The sequence below is a fragment of the Lontra canadensis genome, unplaced genomic scaffold (genome assembly GCF_010015895.1).
Source record: "Lontra canadensis isolate GAN:19392208 unplaced genomic scaffold, GSC_riverotter_1.0 scaffold7, whole genome shotgun sequence".
NCBI classification, from domain to species: Eukaryota; Metazoa; Chordata; class Mammalia; order Carnivora; family Mustelidae; genus Lontra; species Lontra canadensis.
This window is the reverse complement of record NW_022631001.1, coordinates 22,400,039-22,420,161: the sequence shown is the minus strand read 5'-3', so window position 1 is coordinate 22,420,161 and position 20,123 is coordinate 22,400,039. Positions and strand designations below refer to the sequence as shown.

The 20,123-nt window shown below is 54.7% G+C and overlaps 1 protein-coding gene across 1 annotated transcript in view; it reads right to left on the bottom strand.

The window, feature by feature from the left end:
* Positions 1 to 17,522, bottom strand: part of LOC116865265 (guanylate cyclase 2D-like) — a 34,780-nt gene extending 17,258 nt beyond the window's left edge. The window contains exons 1-11 of the mRNA XM_032853552.1: positions 16,778 to 17,522; positions 13,969 to 14,264; positions 11,603 to 11,957; positions 7,898 to 7,982; positions 7,126 to 7,222; positions 6,913 to 7,041; positions 5,439 to 5,519; positions 4,632 to 4,808; positions 4,242 to 4,398; positions 3,813 to 3,962; positions 53 to 201 (exon numbers count right to left, since the gene is read on the bottom strand). Of these exons, the coding sequence (XP_032709443.1) occupies positions 53 to 201; positions 3,813 to 3,962; positions 4,242 to 4,398; positions 4,632 to 4,808; positions 5,439 to 5,519; positions 6,913 to 7,041; positions 7,126 to 7,222; positions 7,898 to 7,982; positions 11,603 to 11,957; positions 13,969 to 14,264; positions 16,778 to 17,522 (2,421 nt within the window). The remainder of the gene's footprint in view (positions 1 to 52; positions 202 to 3,812; positions 3,963 to 4,241; positions 4,399 to 4,631; positions 4,809 to 5,438; positions 5,520 to 6,912; positions 7,042 to 7,125; positions 7,223 to 7,897; positions 7,983 to 11,602; positions 11,958 to 13,968; positions 14,265 to 16,777) is intronic.
* Positions 17,523 to 20,123: the final 2,601 nt, after the last annotated feature.

Sequence of the window (20,123 nt, the reverse complement as noted above, 5' to 3'; positions counted from 1 at the left end):
GAGGTGAACTGATGAACCATTTCATGTGATCACTGGTTTGGGGAGCACTGACCTGGGTGTAGATCTGGTCTAGGCTGGGTCTGTCCTCCGGAGCCTCCTCCCAGCACTGCTCCATCAGCTGGATACACTCAGGTGGCCCATGGTCAGGAGACACCAGGGGCCGGCACAACGGAGGGGGTGACACCACCTTCCTGATGATTTCTGCAATAAACAGCATGTGGATGATGAGTTCAAGGTCCCCAGCAAGGCTTGTGGGAACAGGTTGGCCTGGGGTCCTGAGATGGAAGTCAGGGGAGGCCTCTGGGGGTACAGGGATCAGGCCCTGAGAGTACTCTTTGGCTCCCCTGCTCTGTACCCCAGGACATGCTGGCCACTGGACCCAGGAGAGTCCAGGATGTGACCAGGGAAAGGGTCTCACGCTAGTAGCTGGAAGGGCGGGTTTTGAATTCTGGGTCTGCTATGACCTCTCTGGAAGATGGTGGACAAGACCAGAGATCGCTCTGAGCCTCAGTCTTCCCATCTGTGAAATTAGCTTAATAAACTGCCTTCTTGAAAGGGGTGTAGAGGGAAGAGAGGATGGATGTTAGGCGGCCAGCACCTACCAGTCTCTCCCTCACCCCCAAACCCAACTGCTGCTCCCTGCCCGTGATGATCACCCATGTGCTTGAAACCTTGACGCTGTGGCTCTTTCCACCAGCCCAGCCACCTGGAGACTTTCTGGTGCCAGTTCCCCGTGGAAGAACGAGACTGTCTGCTTTCATTATCGTCATCATTATTATTTTCCCAAGACAGCCCCTACCATGATCTTCCTATCCCCACTCCCTGTAATAAAGACCGCCAGTCTAAGTCGAGGTCCAACAGATCAGTGTTCTAGTTCTGGCTCTGCCACTTGCCATCACTCTGTGCCTCAGTTTCCCCAGCTAACAACTGCTTGAAACAGCTCTGCCTCAGGAAGCTGTTGGGAGCCCTGGGGGGAGCTGAGAGATCACAAGGGCCCTGGGAAAAAGTGGGGCTGAAATCAGGAGGGGACTTCTAGATCACCCAGGCACATTCTAAGTTATGTCACCTTCCTGAGCCTCAGTTTACTCACATATAAAAAGAGCATGAAACAGTCCAGACTCCCTAGGGCTCTCAGAGGTATAGTCCCCCTGAGGAGGACTGGGATTCCCCTCTCTTGGCCCAGGAACTGGGAGCCCTTGGTGCCCATGAGGAGAAGGTTCTTTCTGGACTTCAATCCCCTCCCCATTCCTTGTTGGCCCCCTTGCTGGGGAGAGAGCATGAGTCCCTGCCTCATTGTACAGATAGGGAAACTGAGGCTCCTGGGAGTGAAGTGGCTCCCCTACAGCTACAGGGCTGGTAAAGAGCAAACTCTCGATGTGAGCCTGACCTCTTCCGGCATGATTTTCTTTGCCCAGAGGCTTCCAGCCCACATTCCTCAGACTCTGAGGGCCTCTGGGTACAGGGTCTGGAAAGCTGTATGCGCTTACAAAGAAGTGTGCACATACGGAATCAATAACACATAACACACCCATACAACTCTTTTGCAGAAGTATTCGGATGAGGCTGTGATGAATACATTTCAAAATACAAATGCCTTTCAAAGTGTTGCTGATTTCAAAGCAGATTCTGTCTTTGGGTATTGTCTCAGTCAGCGGATATTAAAAATCAAATAGCAGCATGTGAGGCTCCAAAGGTTTTTGACATTAAAATGGAGTCCTCGGGGGGTACCTGGGTGGCTCAGTGGGTTAAAGCCTCTGCCTTCTGCTCAGGTCATGATCCCAGGGTCCTGGAATCGAGCCCCACATCGGGCTCTCTGCTCAGTGGCGAGCCTGCTTCCCCTTCTCTCTCTGCCTAGCTCTCTGCCTACTTGTGATTTCTCTCTCTGTCAAATAAATAAAGAAATTAAAAAAAAAAAAAAGAAAGAAAAAAAAATGGAGTCCTCGGACGTGAACGTGCTGAAAACTACCCCCCAGGCCAGGCCGGGTCCCATGTTCCCTCACCATGCCAGGCCTGCTGTCCCCAACCAAGGCCTCACCGGGATTGACCAGCCATGTCCAGCTCTGTCAGAATATGCTCCATGGGTGACTCCAGAAGATTTGAGGGCAAGAGCCCTGACCCACTGCTTTCCGCTTAGAAGTCCCTTCCCTTCTCTGAGTCTCACTCAGTTATGCCTGAAGAATGCACTTGCCCTCCTCCACCACGAGCTTGTCCAGGGGAATAATGCACATGACAGAGTTCTGGAAGTTGCTAGTGCCCACCACACCCCCCACACACAGGATCTTGAGAAGATGTTATTTCTAAGAGCGAGGAGGATCTAAGTTGGGAAGTCAGGCGAGAATGTGGGGTCCCCCATCATCATATCCTTAAAACCACTTGGGCAAATATTTATGAAGGGCCCACCGGGTGTCAGGCCCTTTGTCTAAAGAATTTCACTGAACCCTCACAACCACTCTGAGAGGCAGGCAACATGGTCCCACCATTTTACAGATGACAAAACTGAGGCTCAGAGCCTAAGAGGGATTTAGTCAAAGTTATGAAGCGGACTGGCACGGATCTGGGCTTAGGTTGGTTTCCTCCAGTGACTGTGCTCTTTGCATTTTTCCTCCCTGAGCCCAGGAAAGTCACCCCCCGCCACACACACACACCGCCCCAGGAAGTAGCAGGCCCTGGACTCGCAGCCCAACCCAGTGGTGACCATCCAAGGGTTCCAGGCCTGGTTCCTTCCCCTAAAACCTCACAGAGTCCAGGCCTGAGGGGCCATGCCCTTGGTGCCAGGCTCACGCACTCCATCTGGCTGGTCTCCCCTCTCCTGGTGGGTGAATGTGGGGGGCCGGGTGCTAGGGGTGTTGAACAAATGGCCTCACAAAGGCTCCTCTCCTTCCCACTCCTCCACCTCATAAATTTGGGGCCTGGAATGCTCATTACTCACTGAGCAGGGCTTTGGTGGAGAAAGGAAGGGAGCCAGGCCTCCTGTAAGTTAAAGATTACCCACTGGGGGTGGGAGGGGATGGCAGGCTCTGTTCCATCTCTGCCCTGCCCTGCAGCTGAGATGCCAGGCCATCTGTGGGGACAGGTCCCTGGGACTAGACACAGGCAGCAGGGGGACAGCTAGAAGAATAGCCCAGGATCTGGCTCACCCCGACAGGGAACACAGAAGTGGAAGAAATGTTTCTGAAGTTGGACCTTGGCACTGGGGTCAGAGAAGAAAATGTCTAAGACCAGGTGATGATGGGGAAGGTGTAAGTGAGGGTCCTGCACACCTTGAAGGAGATGAGATGCTCTTGAAGGAGCCGCACATGGGCAGAGAAGCAAGCCCCCAAATACTGAGCAGCCCAGCCACATCTGACATGGGCCAGATGTCTGGCCCATTTTTTTGTTTCACCCCATTTCAAAGATAAGAAAACTGAGGCTCGGAGAGGGGAAGTGATTTGTGGCAAGTCGTGTAGTAAGTAAGTGACACAGCTGGGGAAAATTGAGGTCTGTAGAAGCACAAAGTCGCCACTAAGCAAGGGGTTGGTTAGAGCATGAACCCCCAAAGATGCAGCGATGACCCTGGGAGAGGCAGAAGGGGGTGGAGGTTTTCTCCCCGAAACCAGTGTCTTCAGCCCTGGAGCTGGTCACTGCCGTTTTCGGCAGAGCTGCCAAAGGCTGCCTGCCTTAAGACAAAGAAACTCAATTCTCACTGTCAAACCAGGCAAGCATGTCTGTGTGGTTATTCCCAGGGCTGGATTTCCTGATGGCCATGGGGCTCCCCAATACCATGGGGACCCCAGCCAGGGGAAGTCCACAGAAGGAAGACAGGGGTGCTGTACCTTCTGCAGAGAGGCCCGAGGAGCTGTAGGGTGGGCCTCGAGTCAGCACCTCCTGTAGGACGATGCCGATGCTGAAGATGTCTGCTTTGAGGGTGCCCCGCCCAGGCGCCCCTGGGGCCCGCAGCAGCTCCGGAGCCGTCCACAGCAACTCTGTAGTCACAGGGCAGGGCCACGCCATCCTCACCCACCGACCCTCAAGCTGGACAGGGATGGGTGGGCACTTCACACATGTGGTGTCCTTGCCCAGGAGGACGTGGGTGCTTCTGTTCTCCCCATTCCCAGGCAAGGAGCCTGGGGCAGCTCAAGGTCACACCAGGGGAAGTGCTGGAAGGTTGGACATTTCCCCACCCCCACGCCTGCCCCATAAGCATCCAATGGAAACAGAGGCCCCAGAACCTACTAGTGGCCCCTGCCTACCCCCAAGCTGACCTTCTGGGGCTGGCCGGGAACGGGGAACCCGCTGAACATCCAGGAGCTCCGCATAACCGTGGTCAGTGACCTTGAGAACAAAGCGTCCATCCACCACACAGTTGCGGGACTTGAGGCGGCCGTGGGGGAAATGCCGATGGTGCAGATAGCGCATACCCTAGTTGGACGTAACGGTGGTCCGGAAGGCCTATGATGAATGGAAGGGGCCCCTGGTCCTCTCCGAATCCCACAGACCCTAGAAACCCTTCCTGCCTCTTCTTACCTTTTCCCACACTGTTCAAGTTTTTCTTAGACAAAGTGGAAAGAGACCAGGTCTTGGAAATCTGAGCATCCCTTATTTCCTTGCCCTCTCCTTGGCCCCCCAGCTCCAAACCCAGGGAGGGTTCTCACACGGATCAAATCCAGCAGCAAAGAGGCCTTGAACGTCCAGTCCAGCCGTAGAGCCTCATTCCGCAGCAGGTCCTCCAGGCTGCCCCGGGCACAGTGCTCCAGCACTAGAGCGCTGACCCCAGGGGCCACAAAGACGCCCAGACAAGCAGCCACATTCTCATGCTGCAGCTCCCGCATCTGTTGGGGCAAGGGCTTGTCAAAGGCTGGACCAGGTACAATCCACATTTGGGCTTCCAGTATTTGGCACCCGGCACAGGGCAGAGCACAGAGAGGCACCAGAAATGTTGGATGGATGGATAGATGGATGGATATGTGGATGGATGGATGGATGGATGATGAACAGATGGATGGATATGTGGATGGATGGATGGATGATGAACAGATGGATGAATGGATGATGGATGGACAAATGGATGGTTGGATGAATGGATGGTCGGATGGATGGATGGATAGATGGATGATGGAGAGGTGGATGGATGAATGATGGATGGATGGATGGATGGATGATGGATGGATGATAGATGGATGGATGATGGATGGATGATGGATGGATGATGGATGGATGGATGGATAGATGGATGGATGGATGGATGGATGGATGGATAGATGCATGGATGGATCAAGGAAGATGACGGATAGGTGGATGGATGAATGATGGATGGATGGATGGATGGATGATGGATGGATGATAGATGGATGGATGATGGATGGATGATGGATGGATGGGTGGATGGATGGACAGATGATGGTTCAATGAACAAGCAGGTGAAAAACCAAGTGGAAACATCATGGGTAAATAAGTCTTACCTTTCTCAGGAGGCTGAGGCAGCTGGGCCGCAGCTCAGGGGCAGTGCCCACTTCAAACCTCTTCAGCCACACCCACTCTCCCTGTTTGAGGAAGAACAAGAGTTCACTGCTGCTGGTCCCCAGCTTTGTGACCTTGGGTAAATCTCTCCCTGTCTATTGGCCTTGGCTTCTTCCCCATAAATTTATTCTTTCTGTGTGCTCCAAGCCAGGCAGAGCATGGCGGGCAGAAACTGAAGCTAGACTTTCACTTTGGTGGAGCCAAGAAAGGGGCCAGGCTTTGGCTGACAGACCCGAGTTCAGTCCTAACCCTGCCACTGTATAGCTCTGTGACCTTGGATGTGTGACTTTGGATCTTTCAGCCTCATGTTATCCACTGGTGTGGGAGGGGATGGCAGTTTCAGTTCCATTGCTGCCCTGTCCTGCAGCTAAGATGCCAGGCCATCTGTGGGGACAGATGAGGGACACCTCAGAGGCTAACAATTGGTGTATATAAAGCATGTTAGTTCCCAATCTCAAGGTCAGCTTTACTCTGCAGACCTCAGGCACCCACAACACCCCAAAGCTTGCAAAGTGAGTAGGGTGGGAGGTGCTTGACCCAGGGTCTGTAGGAGAGGGGAGGATGGAAGAGAAGGAAGCTTTGGCCCAGGGCTCTGTCCTCGCCTTGGCCTTGCCCACAGCTGGCTGCAGCCTTGGCCCTTTGTCCTCTGTCACTGATGGGTTTCTGCCTCGTTAGACTCACACGGCCCGTCAGCTAACTCAAAGGAGCAGACAAAACATGCTGTGTACATCATTAAAGCCTCCTTTCAGCATAAAAGAAAAAAGACGGGATTCTGCTGGAGAGAAGGTTGAAAAGAAGGAGCGTGAGCCTCGTGTCACTTCCTGCACCATTAGCCCAGCTCTTCGATCGTGAGTCACAGAATATGAGGATGGGAGCACCAGTGAATCGTCGATCTTGAAAACCCAGCCCCTGAGAAGCCACAGTGCCCTCAGCAACTTTAGAATCCTGCTGGTCTAATCTCCGACTTCGCAGCCTTCCTATCGGCTGGTGGCGAGGCTCTGCCTAGAGGCAGAGTCTGGGGCTGGGTGCTGGCCCACACCTCTGGACCTCAGGGACCTGGGATCTCACCGCCCCTTGCTGAAAGAGGCCAGAGGGTGACCCAAGCTGGCCCCATGAGAGAAACCCTGGGGTGGACCCATGCCCGGAGTGCTCAGGCCCACGTGGCCAGGATCTGGGTACTGCCCAAGGTCCGGTCACGAACCATGCAAACTGGGAGCTGGGAGACTTGCTTTTCACTCCTACCATGCCGCTGATTTGCTGTAGGACCCAGGAAAGTCTGTTGTCTTCTTCAAGCCTCAGTTTCCTGTTCCATAATGGGAGTAAGGCATACCGAGCCCCAAGAGGCTGTGGGTGCCCTTGCCTTCTCCCAGACTCCAGCCCCTCAGGCCTGGACATTGGGATGACAGAAGCTCTCACCTGGTAAACGGCCACACTGGTGGGTTCCTGGGGGGCTGGCAGGCCCCTCGCTGACCCCTGGGCCACCGACCTCAGGCTTCCGCCGTCCACCGCACTCCTTGATCCACTCCGGCTGTCCATGTTCAGCCTCTGCAGGGAGCAGGCGTGGTCAAAGGCCTGGGCCAGGCTTCCATCAGCGGCTTACCCCGCCAGCCCGGGGCCTGCCCCACGCACCCGTCTGCTCAGGGGCCGATGGATGAAGGTGAGCTCCTGGGCTGTCAGCAGGATCCGGTGGGGGCCCCGCACCAGCTGCAGCTGTTGGATGCCCAATCTGGAGGCCAGAGAAAGTGCAGGGCGGACGGATGGTACACATGTCACTCCCAACTTGATCCAGCCCCTTGGACCCACGCTGCCCTGGAGCCCTCTCCCCAGCAGCCCCAGCTGGGCTGGGAGGGCACCGCTGAGCACTTCCTCCTAAAAAGGCCCTCAGACCCAGCTCAGGCTTCGCCCCCTGGCCTAGTATGCCTGCTGGTCCCGAGTTCACAAGTTCCCAAATTGCCTGGAGGTTTTCCGGGGTGACCAGAGCCTAGGGTGAGGGCTGGGGGGTGGAGCCCTAGCCCTCCTAGATGTGGCTAAGACTCGGGGAGTACAGAGAACTTCAGACCCAGGAAGAATGGTCTTTAACGCTGAAGGGCCCAGGGAGTCATCCTGGTCAAGCCCTCATTGTCCACGTTCATAGCCTGAAGCTTAGCAAGGGACAGTCCTGGGGGAGGTCCCAGGCTTCTTCCCCAGCTTTCAAATGGACATTTCGGGAGGCACCCCAGCCTCAATAGGGCCCTGACCAAGGTTCTAGGACAGACAGGAGTTCTGGGTGGTCCTGAGGTCCGAGGAGGATAGGAAAGTTCCCTGCGGATGGCCAGAACTGTGCCTAAGGAAGAGACACCTTGCGGGGCGGGGTGGGTGCACCAAGGGGTGGAATGAGGCTCCAGGGTAGACAGAGTCTTACCTGATGAGGCACGTGAGGGCCCCGCCGGCCAGGACCAGGAGACAGGCCAGGGCAAAAGCCAGGAGGCTGCCAGGGGGCTGGGCATCTGTTGGGGGAGCAGGGCGGATGTGAGTCCTAACAGTAACAACAGCGAAAGGAGAGCGGCCCCTTTCCCCCAGCTCCTACGCCTCCCACTTGACCTTCTTCTGGGAAATGGAAACACAAACCTCTCCCCAGGCCCTCCCCAGGGATGAGGCTCAGAATGGCCTCCAAGTGGGAATGTCCTATCTGTGGGCTGGTCATCACACACAAATACTGATTCCTAGTGTTTTCTGTCTGGGTTCTTGGGCTCCCTGTACCCAGGTCCCCATGGACCCTGCTCAGATCCCATTATAGTCCTGATCGTACTGTGGTCTCTTGTCTCCTGGCATATTAGGTCCCTTCCCACTAGACAGAGTAGTTGGATAGGAGGACCTGTGTCTTACTCATCTCACTGTCCCTGGCACTCAACACAAGGCCTGGATGGGGCTCAATAAAAATTTTGTACCCCTCTCAATTGCTGTCTTACTTCTTACATTCCCCCTGGGATGGGCCACTCACTACCTATTTTGGCAGCCGGTCTCATTGTCCTTCACTCTGTTAGGAGAGCCCTCCTTAGGCTGAATCCAAATCTTCAGCCCTCATGTCAGGAGTTAGATATAAAGAGGCTGCTAAGGATCACTGGGCAAGGTTGGAAGGGCTACCTTGGGCAACCCTGGCATCAGCTTAGGCTGGCAAGGAGGCTAAATGCCCAGCGCCATTCTGGAGAAAGGACGTTGGCCTCTGCTGCCACAGGAAGGGGGCCATCCCTTCTCCCTCCTTGCCTCCTCCCTTCCTTCACTCATTGGAGGATGAGCACTGCTGTCTGCCCCCTGCAGAGGTCCCCAATCTGAGTTAAGTCTGACATAATAATAGCAGCAAATAGCTTGCAAGCCGATTACACTATTGTATTGCATTCAGCACCTATTCTGAGACTATCCTGTAGCTCAGTTCGGTTATTCTGCACAATGACTTCTGGAAGCAGGGATGGTCATGATCACAACTTAGTAGGAGAGAAAACAGAGAGAAAGAATGGTCTGTGAGTAGCAGAGCCCAGGTTTCAAAGCCAGGCAGTTTTGCTCTGGCATCTGGCCTCCTAACCACAGCTCCATCCTGACTCCCTCCCAGGCTCCCAGGGGCTGAGCTCTGAGTCTGAATCTGGAGGCAATGAGGGAGCAGGCATAGAGCCTGCAGCAGAAAAGTGTTCCAGGCCTAGGGGGCGGCAAGTGCCAAGTTTCTGAAGCAGGAGCAGAGGCGTGTGATCAAGGGAGGGCAGGGCAGAGGAGGAGGAAGGCAGGCCAAGTTGCTGAGGGGGCCAGGGTGCTGTGAAGTCCAAGGCCAGGATTCCAACGACGTGACTCCGGGTAAGGCCAAGTTCTGCAGGTTCTGCTGGGGGCATGCCAGATCTGATCACATTTCCAAAGGATCCTCCAGCCTGCTGGGTTGTACGAGGACAAGGTGGGAAGCAGGGTAGCAACTCAATGAGAGATGATGAGGGCCTGGGCCGGGCAGGGCCAGGGAGGGATGAACCGCTCTGCTTCTGGGCCAATTCTAAAGATGGAGACCCTAGGGTTTGCTGACCGATCAGATGTGAGGTGTGAGGTTAGAGGTTCCTGCGCCTCTGGGAGGTTGGGGGGCCATGACCTGCAATGGGGAAGATGATGGGAGGCAGGTTGAGGGCCAGATCAGGAGTTCAGGTTCAGAATAAAGTCTGTTCATCCCAAGTCTGAGATGCCGACTAGACCTCCAGGTAGCATCTTATTGGACATGTCCAGTAGGACGTGGGACAGATACGGATTTTGGGAGTCAACAAGGCTGTAGAGGTCAATCTGGGGGCCACAAGAATGGGTGAGATGCCAAGGGAGTGAGCGCAGAGGGAACACAAAAAGGCTCAAAGCACCAAGCCCACAGGTGTCCGTGGTAACAGGCCAACTCTGCAGAAGAACAGAAATGGTGACCAAGTAGCAGCACGAGCCAGGGAACCTGGAGAGTGATGGAACAGCGGGGAGGAGGGAGAGGGGCTGACACTCCCTGGCCCAGCAAGGCACAGACTGACAACTAGCCCTGGGTCTCAGCCCTGCAGAAGCCATTGGTAGCCTCAATATGACTGCTTCTGTTACAAGAGGGATGGAGAGAGTCAGTGGAGAGGATTCAAGAGAAGAGGGGAAGTGACATTTAGTCCACTTAGCATGGGCGCCATTTCAAGGAATCTTATTGCCAAAGAGAGTCAGGGAACGCAGAGGAGCCTGAAAGGAGGAGTGAATGAATGAATGGCTCTCTAAGGTTAACATTTCAAGACAGATAATCAGAGAAAACAAAGAACATGGCACGTCCTCTTGCCAACAAGACCCCTGAGACTCAGGCGGTGGAGAAGCCAGCAGTGGATGGGATGAGTCCAGCCAGTCCTAGGGTTCCTAGATGCCCCCTGGGGAAGTAGTTTTCACTGAGGATCTGCGACTACGTAGCCCCTTCCCATCTCCTCGAAGCACAAGCCCTGCTCCTAGGCTCTGCCTTGCCCCTCGTGCAAGGACAAGCAGTGGAGGGTGCTAGGTCTTTGTTCCTATTTCTCCACAAATCATGGAGAACGAGAGAGGGTGTTTAACTTGCCCAAGTTCACACAGCTAGTCAGCAGCAGCACTGAACACATTTGCCCCCAAAGCCCCTGCATCTAGGCTCTCCATCCATGATACCTGATTTGTTGTATTAGAGATGATGACACTCCTGGGCTAGAGAGTGAGCTGTCGTTTTTGGATTCCTGGGAGAAGACCCATCCCTTGGCCAGTGCTGCTGCTCAGTCCCCCACCACTACCCCCTCAGAGCCCTGGCTCAGAGCACCTGCCCTTCCCCTGCTCCCTTTGTCAGGGAGCTTCTTCACGGTTGCTGGCCGTGGGCAGGAGTCTTCTTTGCCGTCGCACCCTCGATTCTCGGCATTGAGCGTAGGACACAGTGGGTGCTGAATAAATGTTGGCTGATTGATTGGTTGAATGAATGAATTGAAACCTCTTAGATGGTGAGGTCTGTGAGCCAGGGCTGATGGAGCCCAAAGGAGAGAGATCCCCCTTCATCAGCCCCTGGCTTCCCCGCTCACAGCTCTGATCACACTGTGCTGTGTCCTTTTCAGCTGTCTCCATCTCTGCCACCAGACAGAAGCCCCTGGAAAGCAGGCCCTGGAGCTGGTCTTCAAGCACATCAGCTCTACAAGGACAGGGACATCATTTCATTCACTCCTCTATCCCTGGGGCTGGGCACAGTGCCTGACACGTGGGAGGTCCTCCAGCAGCATTTGTGGAAGAGAAGGGGCAAAGAAGCAATTGGATGAAGGCAGCTTCATGAGCTACCTGCTAGTCTGGGGGATGGATGACACCAGTCCTCCCCAGCATGGGACACACACCCTTTGAACATAAAGGTGCTATGGGGATCATGGAGGAGAGGCCCCAGCCCTGACAGATAAGACAGGTGAGATTTAACCTGGCAAGGTGGTGAGCACTCCAGGAAGGAAAAAAATGCATTGAACGGATGGACAGATGGATGGATGGTTGGATGGACAGATGGATGGATGGATGGATGGATGGATGGATGGATGGATGGTTGGATGGACAGACAGACGGATGGGTGGATGGATGGATGGATGAATGGGTGATGAATTACCTCTCACACATAGCATATTGGGGTCAAACCAGCAGCTGGAGTCACGTGCTGGAGGGGCCCCTCCTGGAAAGTGTATGGCCCTGTCCAGGGGCTGCACTCGCCATGTGCCTGTGTCCAGAATGTGGGTGGGAACCAGCTGGCTTCCCCGACCATCTGTGTCCAAAATGACATACTGAGCCAGCCTTCTGCCCTTCTCATCCGTCCGGATCCTCTGGCTAAAGCCAGCCACATTCAGAGCCCCTGTATGGTCCCCCAGGTGGGCCCCAGAGAGCCCGGCCCCATGGCTCTGAGAGTGGTTCAGGGCATGGATCAGCAGGACAACCGCATCATAGATGGTCCCAAAGAGAGGGGACACCTGTGGAAGAGACAGTCCCTCAACCACATAACCCCATGACACAGACTCCCACACATCTCTAAGCCCTGCCGGCCACGATTTTGTGGATTATCATCCCACCCTGCCCCCCACACAGCCCTCTCTGTGGTCCCGCTGGGACTTCAGTCCCCGCTCAGCCGTTAGTCTCCACGGCCAGCACCAACTCTGACATCTCACAGGCACCTCCAATCTGCCCGGTATGTCCAAAGCGGAACTCCTGTTCTTCAAGGTTTCTGTCTGGTTCTGCGACACAAACATTCCTCCCACAATCTGGGAAATGGAACAACCACCAGCCTGCTGTCTCAAGTCTAGATCTGATTCCTGACTCCTCTCTTTCTCTCTTCCAGTTTGTCACTGAATCTTTTCGGTTCTATTTCAGAACTTATTCTCAGCCCAACTGACTCCTCACCTGCTCTGCTCCTGCCATCTGGGTCCAAGCCCCCTCACCCTCACCTGGCCTACACAGGAACCTCCTAAAGGCCTCCTTGCTTCATCTAGGTCTCTTCAGGTCACTCAGGCAACCAAAGCAATTTTTTGTGAAAAACCATAAATCAAGGGGCACCTGGGTGGGGCAGTTGTTGGGCGGCCAACTCTTGGTTTCAGATCTTGGGGTCATGGGATCGAGCCCCGGGTGGGACTATGACTCAGCACAGAGCCTGCCCAGATTCTCTCTCCCTCTGCCCCTCCTGCTTATTCTCTCTCTCGCTCTTGCTCTCACTCTCTCTCTCTCACAAACAAATCTTAAAAAAGAAAAACAAAAAACCTATGAATCAAATTATCTTACTTAAAACCTGCTGGTGTCTTCCCATTTCCCTTATAAGTTGAGACTCCTTGACTGGCATAAAATGCCCCACTGGCCACGCTCCAAGCTTATCTCAGACTCCTGTTCCCTTGTGACATGACAGTCCAGCCTGTCCACACCCTCTGCCTGTTCCTCTAGCCTCCAAAGCTCACTCTGCCTCAGGGCCTTTACACCTGACACTGCCCCGCCAGGGTGCTCCTCGTCCAGATCTGCACCCTGGCTGCCTCCTTCCCATTCAGAACTCCGATCAAGGGCTAACTCCTCACAGTGTGCTCCCCTGCTTGTCCTAACTCCTGTTACCCTCTTCTCCATCCCAGCCACTCTCTGTCACTTTATCCTGTTTTGTTTTGTTTTTTTTCTTGGCGACATTATCACGATTTGAATTCGGTTGTATGGTTGCTTGGCTATTATCTGTCTTGCCCTAATGGAAGCTCCCTGAAGGCCAGGTCTGCCTTATCCATCGCTGTGTCCCTGACACCTGGCCCAGGGGCAGAGCAGAGGGACCCCATTCACAATTGTCAGATGAATGGCTCCTGTTAAGGCCCTCCATCAGCCTCTACATTCCTGTCACCACCTCCAGACCCTGCTGTCTTCTTGTCACCAAGAAACAGACATCCCAAGGGGGACTCAAGCAGCTGAGTCCTCCTGTGCCAAAGCCGAGCCAGCACTCACGCCCCCAGCTCCGCTGGCCCCCCTCAAATTCACAGCAGTGACTCCAGAAAACATTCCCATTCTCCCACACCCCGGCATCTCGCCTGCTGATCTGCACAACGTGCTAGGCGATGCAGAGGAAGAAGAGGGAGAATGTCTGTGAGAGGAAGAGCAGCTGGGCCAGAAAGGAAAATTGCAGGCGCTGAGCTGGAGACAGAAAAATAGAAGCAGAAAGTCACAGGAGAGGGAGAATTGAGGAAGCAGGCCAAGAGAGACTAATAGACACCCACACACAAGCAAGCACGCGTGCGCACACGCACAGACACAGACTACAGAGAGAAAGAGAAAACTGGAGATGGCGTGAGTGCCCCTAGGGACTAGGCAGGGACACTTTGTCCAGTAAGGGACAGGTCACGTGGGGCTGAATCGGGCAGGCGGCTGGCTGACCAAGACCAGGAAGGCCTAGAGTGCGTGAAGAGTGCGCGTAACCCGCCCAACAGCCCCGTACACCGGGCCCTGTGAGGGCTTGGACAGACCCACCTTCTCTGGTTCCAAGTGCGTGGCCGCCTCTCCGCTGGCCACGGCAGCTTCAAAGACCTTGTCCGTGGGGCCAGACTCCAGGCTGATGGTGAGCACGGCGTCATAGACCTCCTGCAGGGGCCCGCTGTCGCTGAGGGCCAGGTAGGAGTGGTTGCGGTAGGGCAAGGCGAACAACATGGTATCGTAGGGCAGGAAGACCAGCCTCCCGTCTGCCAGGCCCCGGGCCCACGCTTGGCTCAGCAGGGCGGTCTGCTCCAGGCCCCCCAGGAGTGCCGAGTGCATACACAGCACCACAACTGGAGACAGAGGGCGGGAGGGGGTCGTGACAGGCTTGCCTCTGCAGGCCTCCCCCGCAGCCCAGGGTCTGTGGCCCTGGAGAGCTGCTCTGAGCAATCAGGTCTGATCCCCACTGTGAGCACATTCCTCTTTGTCTTCACGAAGGAGATAGGCCCTTGGTGACTCGGCAGCCTGGTTTGTCCCCAGGCCTCCAGGACAGAAAGGAGCCCTTGCCCAAGGCAAGTGTCTCACACACCTACCCAAGATAGTGGTCCCCTGTATCTTTCCTCTCTTCTCCACTTGGGTCCCTGACCAGGGCTATAACCTCAGCCAACAAAGGGCCACCCACTCAGGTTCCTGCAACAGTCTCTTTTCTCTAGAAAATCCATGAAAACAGAGCCATTTAGGAAGGCTGGGGGTCTCCCTGCTGGCGCCTAAGGCCCTCTGGTCATGTGGAAGTCAGAGCCTAGAGTCCTGGGCCATGCTGAGCCCCTGGGTGGCCATGCTGTGTGGGTCATGGGCCACAAGCCACCTGCTCCCCGCCCCAGCAGAGTGGGGAAGACTCTCAGAGATTCACTCAGTAGGCCCAGGAAGAAATAGAACCAAGGATTCCTTTGCCCCATCTCTTTGGCCCTGTGTTTACACAAAAAAACCCTTCGTGTGATAAGTTGGGGGTGCTGTTCTGCAGTTGCCCACAGGGGAAAGCTGATACCCACAACCTGGGAGGAATCATGCACTGGGTTGGAGAGGGTTTAGTAGCCTCATGTGGCTGATGAGGAAACCATAGCACAGAGAGGTTTAGTGAGTTGCCTGAGGTCACACAGCTGGTAAGAGGTGGGGCCAGGAGTGAGATTCTGGCAATCTGACCCCAAAGAATGTGCCCTGAACTCCTCTGCCTCCTGGCTCCTGAAAGCCGGAGATTTGGTTGGAACTCAAAACTCGGCAACAAGGGTGGAGAAGGAGTCTAATGACGTGGCCCCCACTGCTGCCACTGTGTTCAGGCCACGCACAACGGAGCTGTCCATTCCCCTAGTCCCATCGTCACGTTACTCCATTCCCTTACACTGGAACACCTTCCTCCTCATTGCCGCCTTCACTCAACTTCCTCTCAGGCCCAGCCCTGGTGTCACCTCCCCTGGGAAGCCCTCCCCAGCCCCAAACAAAGCACCTCCTACCAGACCATAGCTCCTCACTGCTGGGGCCTGGGTGCTCTCTCCCCACCACTGTCCCCCCATGACCCCCAAGCCCAGCCAGTCTCTGGCCCAGGGCAACGCTCGGTGACTCTTGGCTGAATGATGTATTTTCAGAGCGCTCAGCCCCAAGCAGCTGCTGCTCATGACGCCATGAGGCTGTAATGATCCCCATTTCACCCGCTGGAAAACTGGGGCTCAGAGAAGTGAGATCCTGCTCCTAACGGGCAGTGGGCACCCCGGGGCCAGATCTTGCTGTCCACCTGGCATGAACTCTCAGAGTGGCCACACGAGCTGGTGGGCTGCCCACCCTCCCCCGTCGGACATGGGCTGCAGTTCCCTCAGGTGGGGGGCGGCAGTCACGAGTCTCTGAGAAACACTTTCCCCTGCTGCCTGCAAAACATTCTCATACTTGCCACCTTTGTGCCATTCTCATTTCTCTCTTTTACTCAGTTCCGCTCTTCTCTCTTTCTGTTCCCTTCCTTCTTTCTTTTTTTGTATTGCTCTTCTTGATTCGCTAGTTTCTTGACCCTCCCCCACGATGGGCCACACGCCACAGTTTGAAATAACCCCAATCTGGATTAACTTTGAAGTCCCTTCCGTTTTCCAGGTGCCGCCTCTGCCCCACAGTCTACGCACCATGCCTCTCCTTACCTGACTACTTCCTGAAACACAGGCATCTGCCACATCTCCCAAAAAGCCTCAGAGCCCCAGGGCCCAGCCCCAAATCTCCTCTGATTTTCCAAGCCTCTGTTCCCTCAGATGGTCTTGAACTCTCTGTCATAATCCCCGGCTTATATACCTGTCTCTCCATCACATAGTCATGTCCGGAGCTCCCTTGTCTGTCCTGTTCCCCTACGTACCCAGCATTCAGCACAACAGGGGTTTGAGAAAGGCAAGAGTGACTGCCTCAGTCGGGGAAGCATGTGCCTCTTGATCTCAGGGCTATAAGTTCAAACCCCACTTTGGGTGTAGAGGTCACTTAAAAATAAAATCTTAAAAAAAAAAAAAGTGATTCCGACTCTAGCTGCCTCCCTGGCTCAAGTACTGCTACGCTCTCATTTCCTTCAGGGTACTAGGCAGGAAGCAAGGAAGCTTTGAGCTCTCATTCCACAACTAACGCTTGAATCAGAGCTCAAAATCCAATGGCACGGCTTGCCAACTATGTGACTCGGGCAAGTTACACACCTTCTCTGAGCTGCAAAGTGCAGAGCTCAATAGCACTCACTCACAGGGCTGCTGGGAGATTAAATGCAGGGCTGCCATCCAGGGCTCAGGCCAGTGTCTTCACAGCCACAGGAAGTCTGGCTGCCCACAGGAGGAAGGCACCCAGATACACTTACTTTTCAGGCTGTCCACGCTGCAGAGCTGCTCCAGGACCTCCGTGGCCCCCTGCTCCCCGGGTCCTAGAGAAGTCACCAGCCCCACAGGCAGCCCATGTGTCCTGAGAGTCATGGCCACCTGCTGGGCTGTGGCCACCCAGATGTCTTGGTGGGAGGACACGATGGCCAGTTGTGCCCAGCCGAAGTGTCTCATGATGGACAACAGCACGTGGGCCGCTGAAGGCAAGGTGGGCACTAGCTCCCCTCCTCCTTCGGGAGCTCCACACACCCAAGAGAAGAGGGTCTTGCCCCAGCCTTGGGCCAGCAGAGCGGCTGCTTGGCAGTAACCAGGATTGACAGGACCCACAAAAGCAGCTATGGTGTTCTTATGGGCCAGGAACGTGGCCAGGGCATGAGGGGTGTCACAGCCTGTGGGAAGGACCACGGAAGCCAGCCTCGAGCCCAGCACCAGTGAGGAGTCCTGGTTGGCTTGGTCCACAGCCAACTGGGCAGCCACACTGGGGAGGGCCTGGGCAAAGATGGGGTCACAGTCCCAGGGGCCCAGCACTCCTAAGGTGAAGGTCTCTGCCCCCAGGGCCAGATCAGGGAGGGAGCCAGCCCACAGGAAGGCACCCCAAAGCACCACAGAGAGAAGAGGGGGAGAAAAGGCTGTCCTTGGATGACGGACAGTGGCCCCCCACAGGCCCTGGGAGGGCAGGCACATCTTCCCACGTAGCCACGCCCAGCACCAATCTTCAGGGTACATGCCCCCCTGTGAGTCCTGGAAAAGGGGGACAAGAATAAAGTTTGCTTTCTGACACTTTCTGCCATTACTGCCTGCATGATTTTGAAGCAGACAGCACCTCTCCCCAGAACCTCGGCCTCCTCATTGATAAAAAGAGGGATTTGGACCCATGATGTCTGAAGACTGACTCCCCTTTAGGGGCCCTACATCCTCCCCAAGACTGGCTCAATACCACCATCAGCCTGGTAACACCCGAGTATGGTCCCGGGCTGAAGCTTGGTCCCTCAGTGGGGGCTCGGGAGTCAGAGCTAGCCAGCCCTGGCTCCTATTCTCCCCTTTCTTGTTGCCCTACCCCCATCTCTGAGTTTTCTAAGCCTCATTTTCCTCTTCTGTAAAAATGTGGGAAACAAAGACTACTTTATGGAGGGATTGTGACAGTTAAGTGGCATGACATGAAGCACTTAGCACAGTTCCTGGTACTTAGGTGTTCCATAAATCCTGCTTTTCTCCCCCTATTATTTGTTTGTTTCCTGCACTCATCCACCCAGGTGGGCCAGTCCCCTGGTCCCCCTCTGAGCCTCCCCTGTCCCATCCCCTCAAGCCCAGCACCATCCCCCAGCACTTGACTCTGCTGGACTCTGGGGTGTCTTAGCGCACACATGTTTGTAGCAGGCAGGTTTACAATGTGCATGCACAGCCCCCTCTCTAATCTGCTCAGCCCTGTTCAGACAAAGGCCTTTCTATCTCCATAGTACAGATGAGGAAACTAAGGGAGACTGGATAGAGTTGGCAGAGAGCCAGGATGAGGACAAGTCTCTCCCACTCATCCTCCAGCCCACACAGGATCTCCTTGACCTTCGTCATTTGGACTAAAGCACCCTCCCCCACTCCATCCCACTGTCCCAGGACTTTGATGTCCACCCTCTGCCTACAGCCTGGTCATGGCCCATTCCCCAGCCATGGCCCTCAGCCAAGTCCTCCCACCCGCTTCATGCAGCTATCAGCCTTCCACTCTGGGGGCCCCCTATGGATAAAATCCAATCTTACTCTTAAGACACCGCTGGGCCGGTAGGGAGGTGGGTTCCGGCGAAGAGAAGAGCTGACTGCAAGTGCTGGTAGTAGGCAGGACCTGTAGGGAGGTGCTGTGAGCTCATGGAGGGCTTCCCAGGGGAGGCAAGCTGGAAGCAGCCTATGCTTGGAAGCGTAGGTCAGGAGAGTAAGGGATGCCTCTCAATGCCAACAGCAATGGTCTTTGCAGAAGAGGTCCCAGAAATTATGTTCAGGGGCTCCTGGGTAGTGCAGTTGCTTAAGTGTCTGACTCTTGGTTTCGGGGCTCAGGTCATGATCTTAGGGTGGTAAGATCGAGCCCTGTGTGAGCACGGAACCTTGAAAGGTCCGTGAAAGAGGCTTGAAAGCCTCTCTCCCTCTCCCTCTGCCCCTTCCACTCATGCTCTCTCTCTCTCAAATAAATATATTTAAATCTTTAAAAAAAAAAAAAGAAATGATGTTCAGTGCAGAGGAATAAGAAGGTCCTTGGAATCACACAGCAGAATAAACCCTGATTTTTATCACTCACTTGTCCCTAACCCTGGATGAGTCACTTAAGTTCTCTGGCCTCCATCTTCCCGTCTGTAAAGTAGAGATGAAAATAGCTATCCAGCAGATATTGTGACAAAAACTAAAATGCTTAGAGTGTCTACGATGGGGATATCACTGGGGTAGGGAGGTAAATAAGTAGTAAGTAGTACTTGCTAAATGGAAGTAAGTGGGTACTTACTTTGAATAGTTTCTCATCATCACCAGCACCGTCACGACCATCACCATCTCGGGATCTTTGAGGAGCGGCAGGGGTACTGTGGTGTGAAAAAAGCTGGACAGGAACTTTCTGCCCCTGCCCTCCTTGAGGCCTCAACCTCCCTACCTGTGAGAGTCGCCAGTTGGCAGTGCTGGCCAACCCTGAGCCCTTCAGGCCTGTGATACTACAGTTCTCCCAGCTTGGGGCTCAGGGACTTGGGGAGGGCTGCTATCCTCCCAGCCTCTGAGGAGCACTCTGTGCCCTCCCTCCTCCTCTGTCGTAATGTACCAAGTGGCCTCCTAGCAATACCACCACTTGGGATGAACCCCTCTGGAGTAGCTGGGCTTGTTCTGGGCTCAGAGAGAGCTAATTGTTTCCGGTTGGAAACGTAAGCTTACGAGCCTGATACTAATGACAGCCACCTTGTCCCCTAGTTTGTACTTTCCAAAGCACCTGTGATCCACTACTTTCCCTTGTCCTCTCAGAGGCCCCAAGAAGAGGTCTTTTACCCTCTTCTTCAGAGGAGGAAACTGACTCTGGGGGAACAGGAGTGTGTTTGAACTCTCACCAAAATTTAGGGTTGCGTTGAAACTGGAGCTTGACTTCCTACCTCCCAACCAAAGACAAAAATCACCATTTTATCAAACACCAAGAACATCACAGCTGAAGGATCCTTGAACAGCTAAACACCTAAAACAGCCCTTCTGTGTATAGATGGAGAAACTGAGGTACAGAGGCATATGGATTTCTTTCAGTCCCACCAAACAGCAGCAGGATCCCCGTCCCCACAGTCCTTCTAACCACACTCAGCATCCCAGGAATCTTAT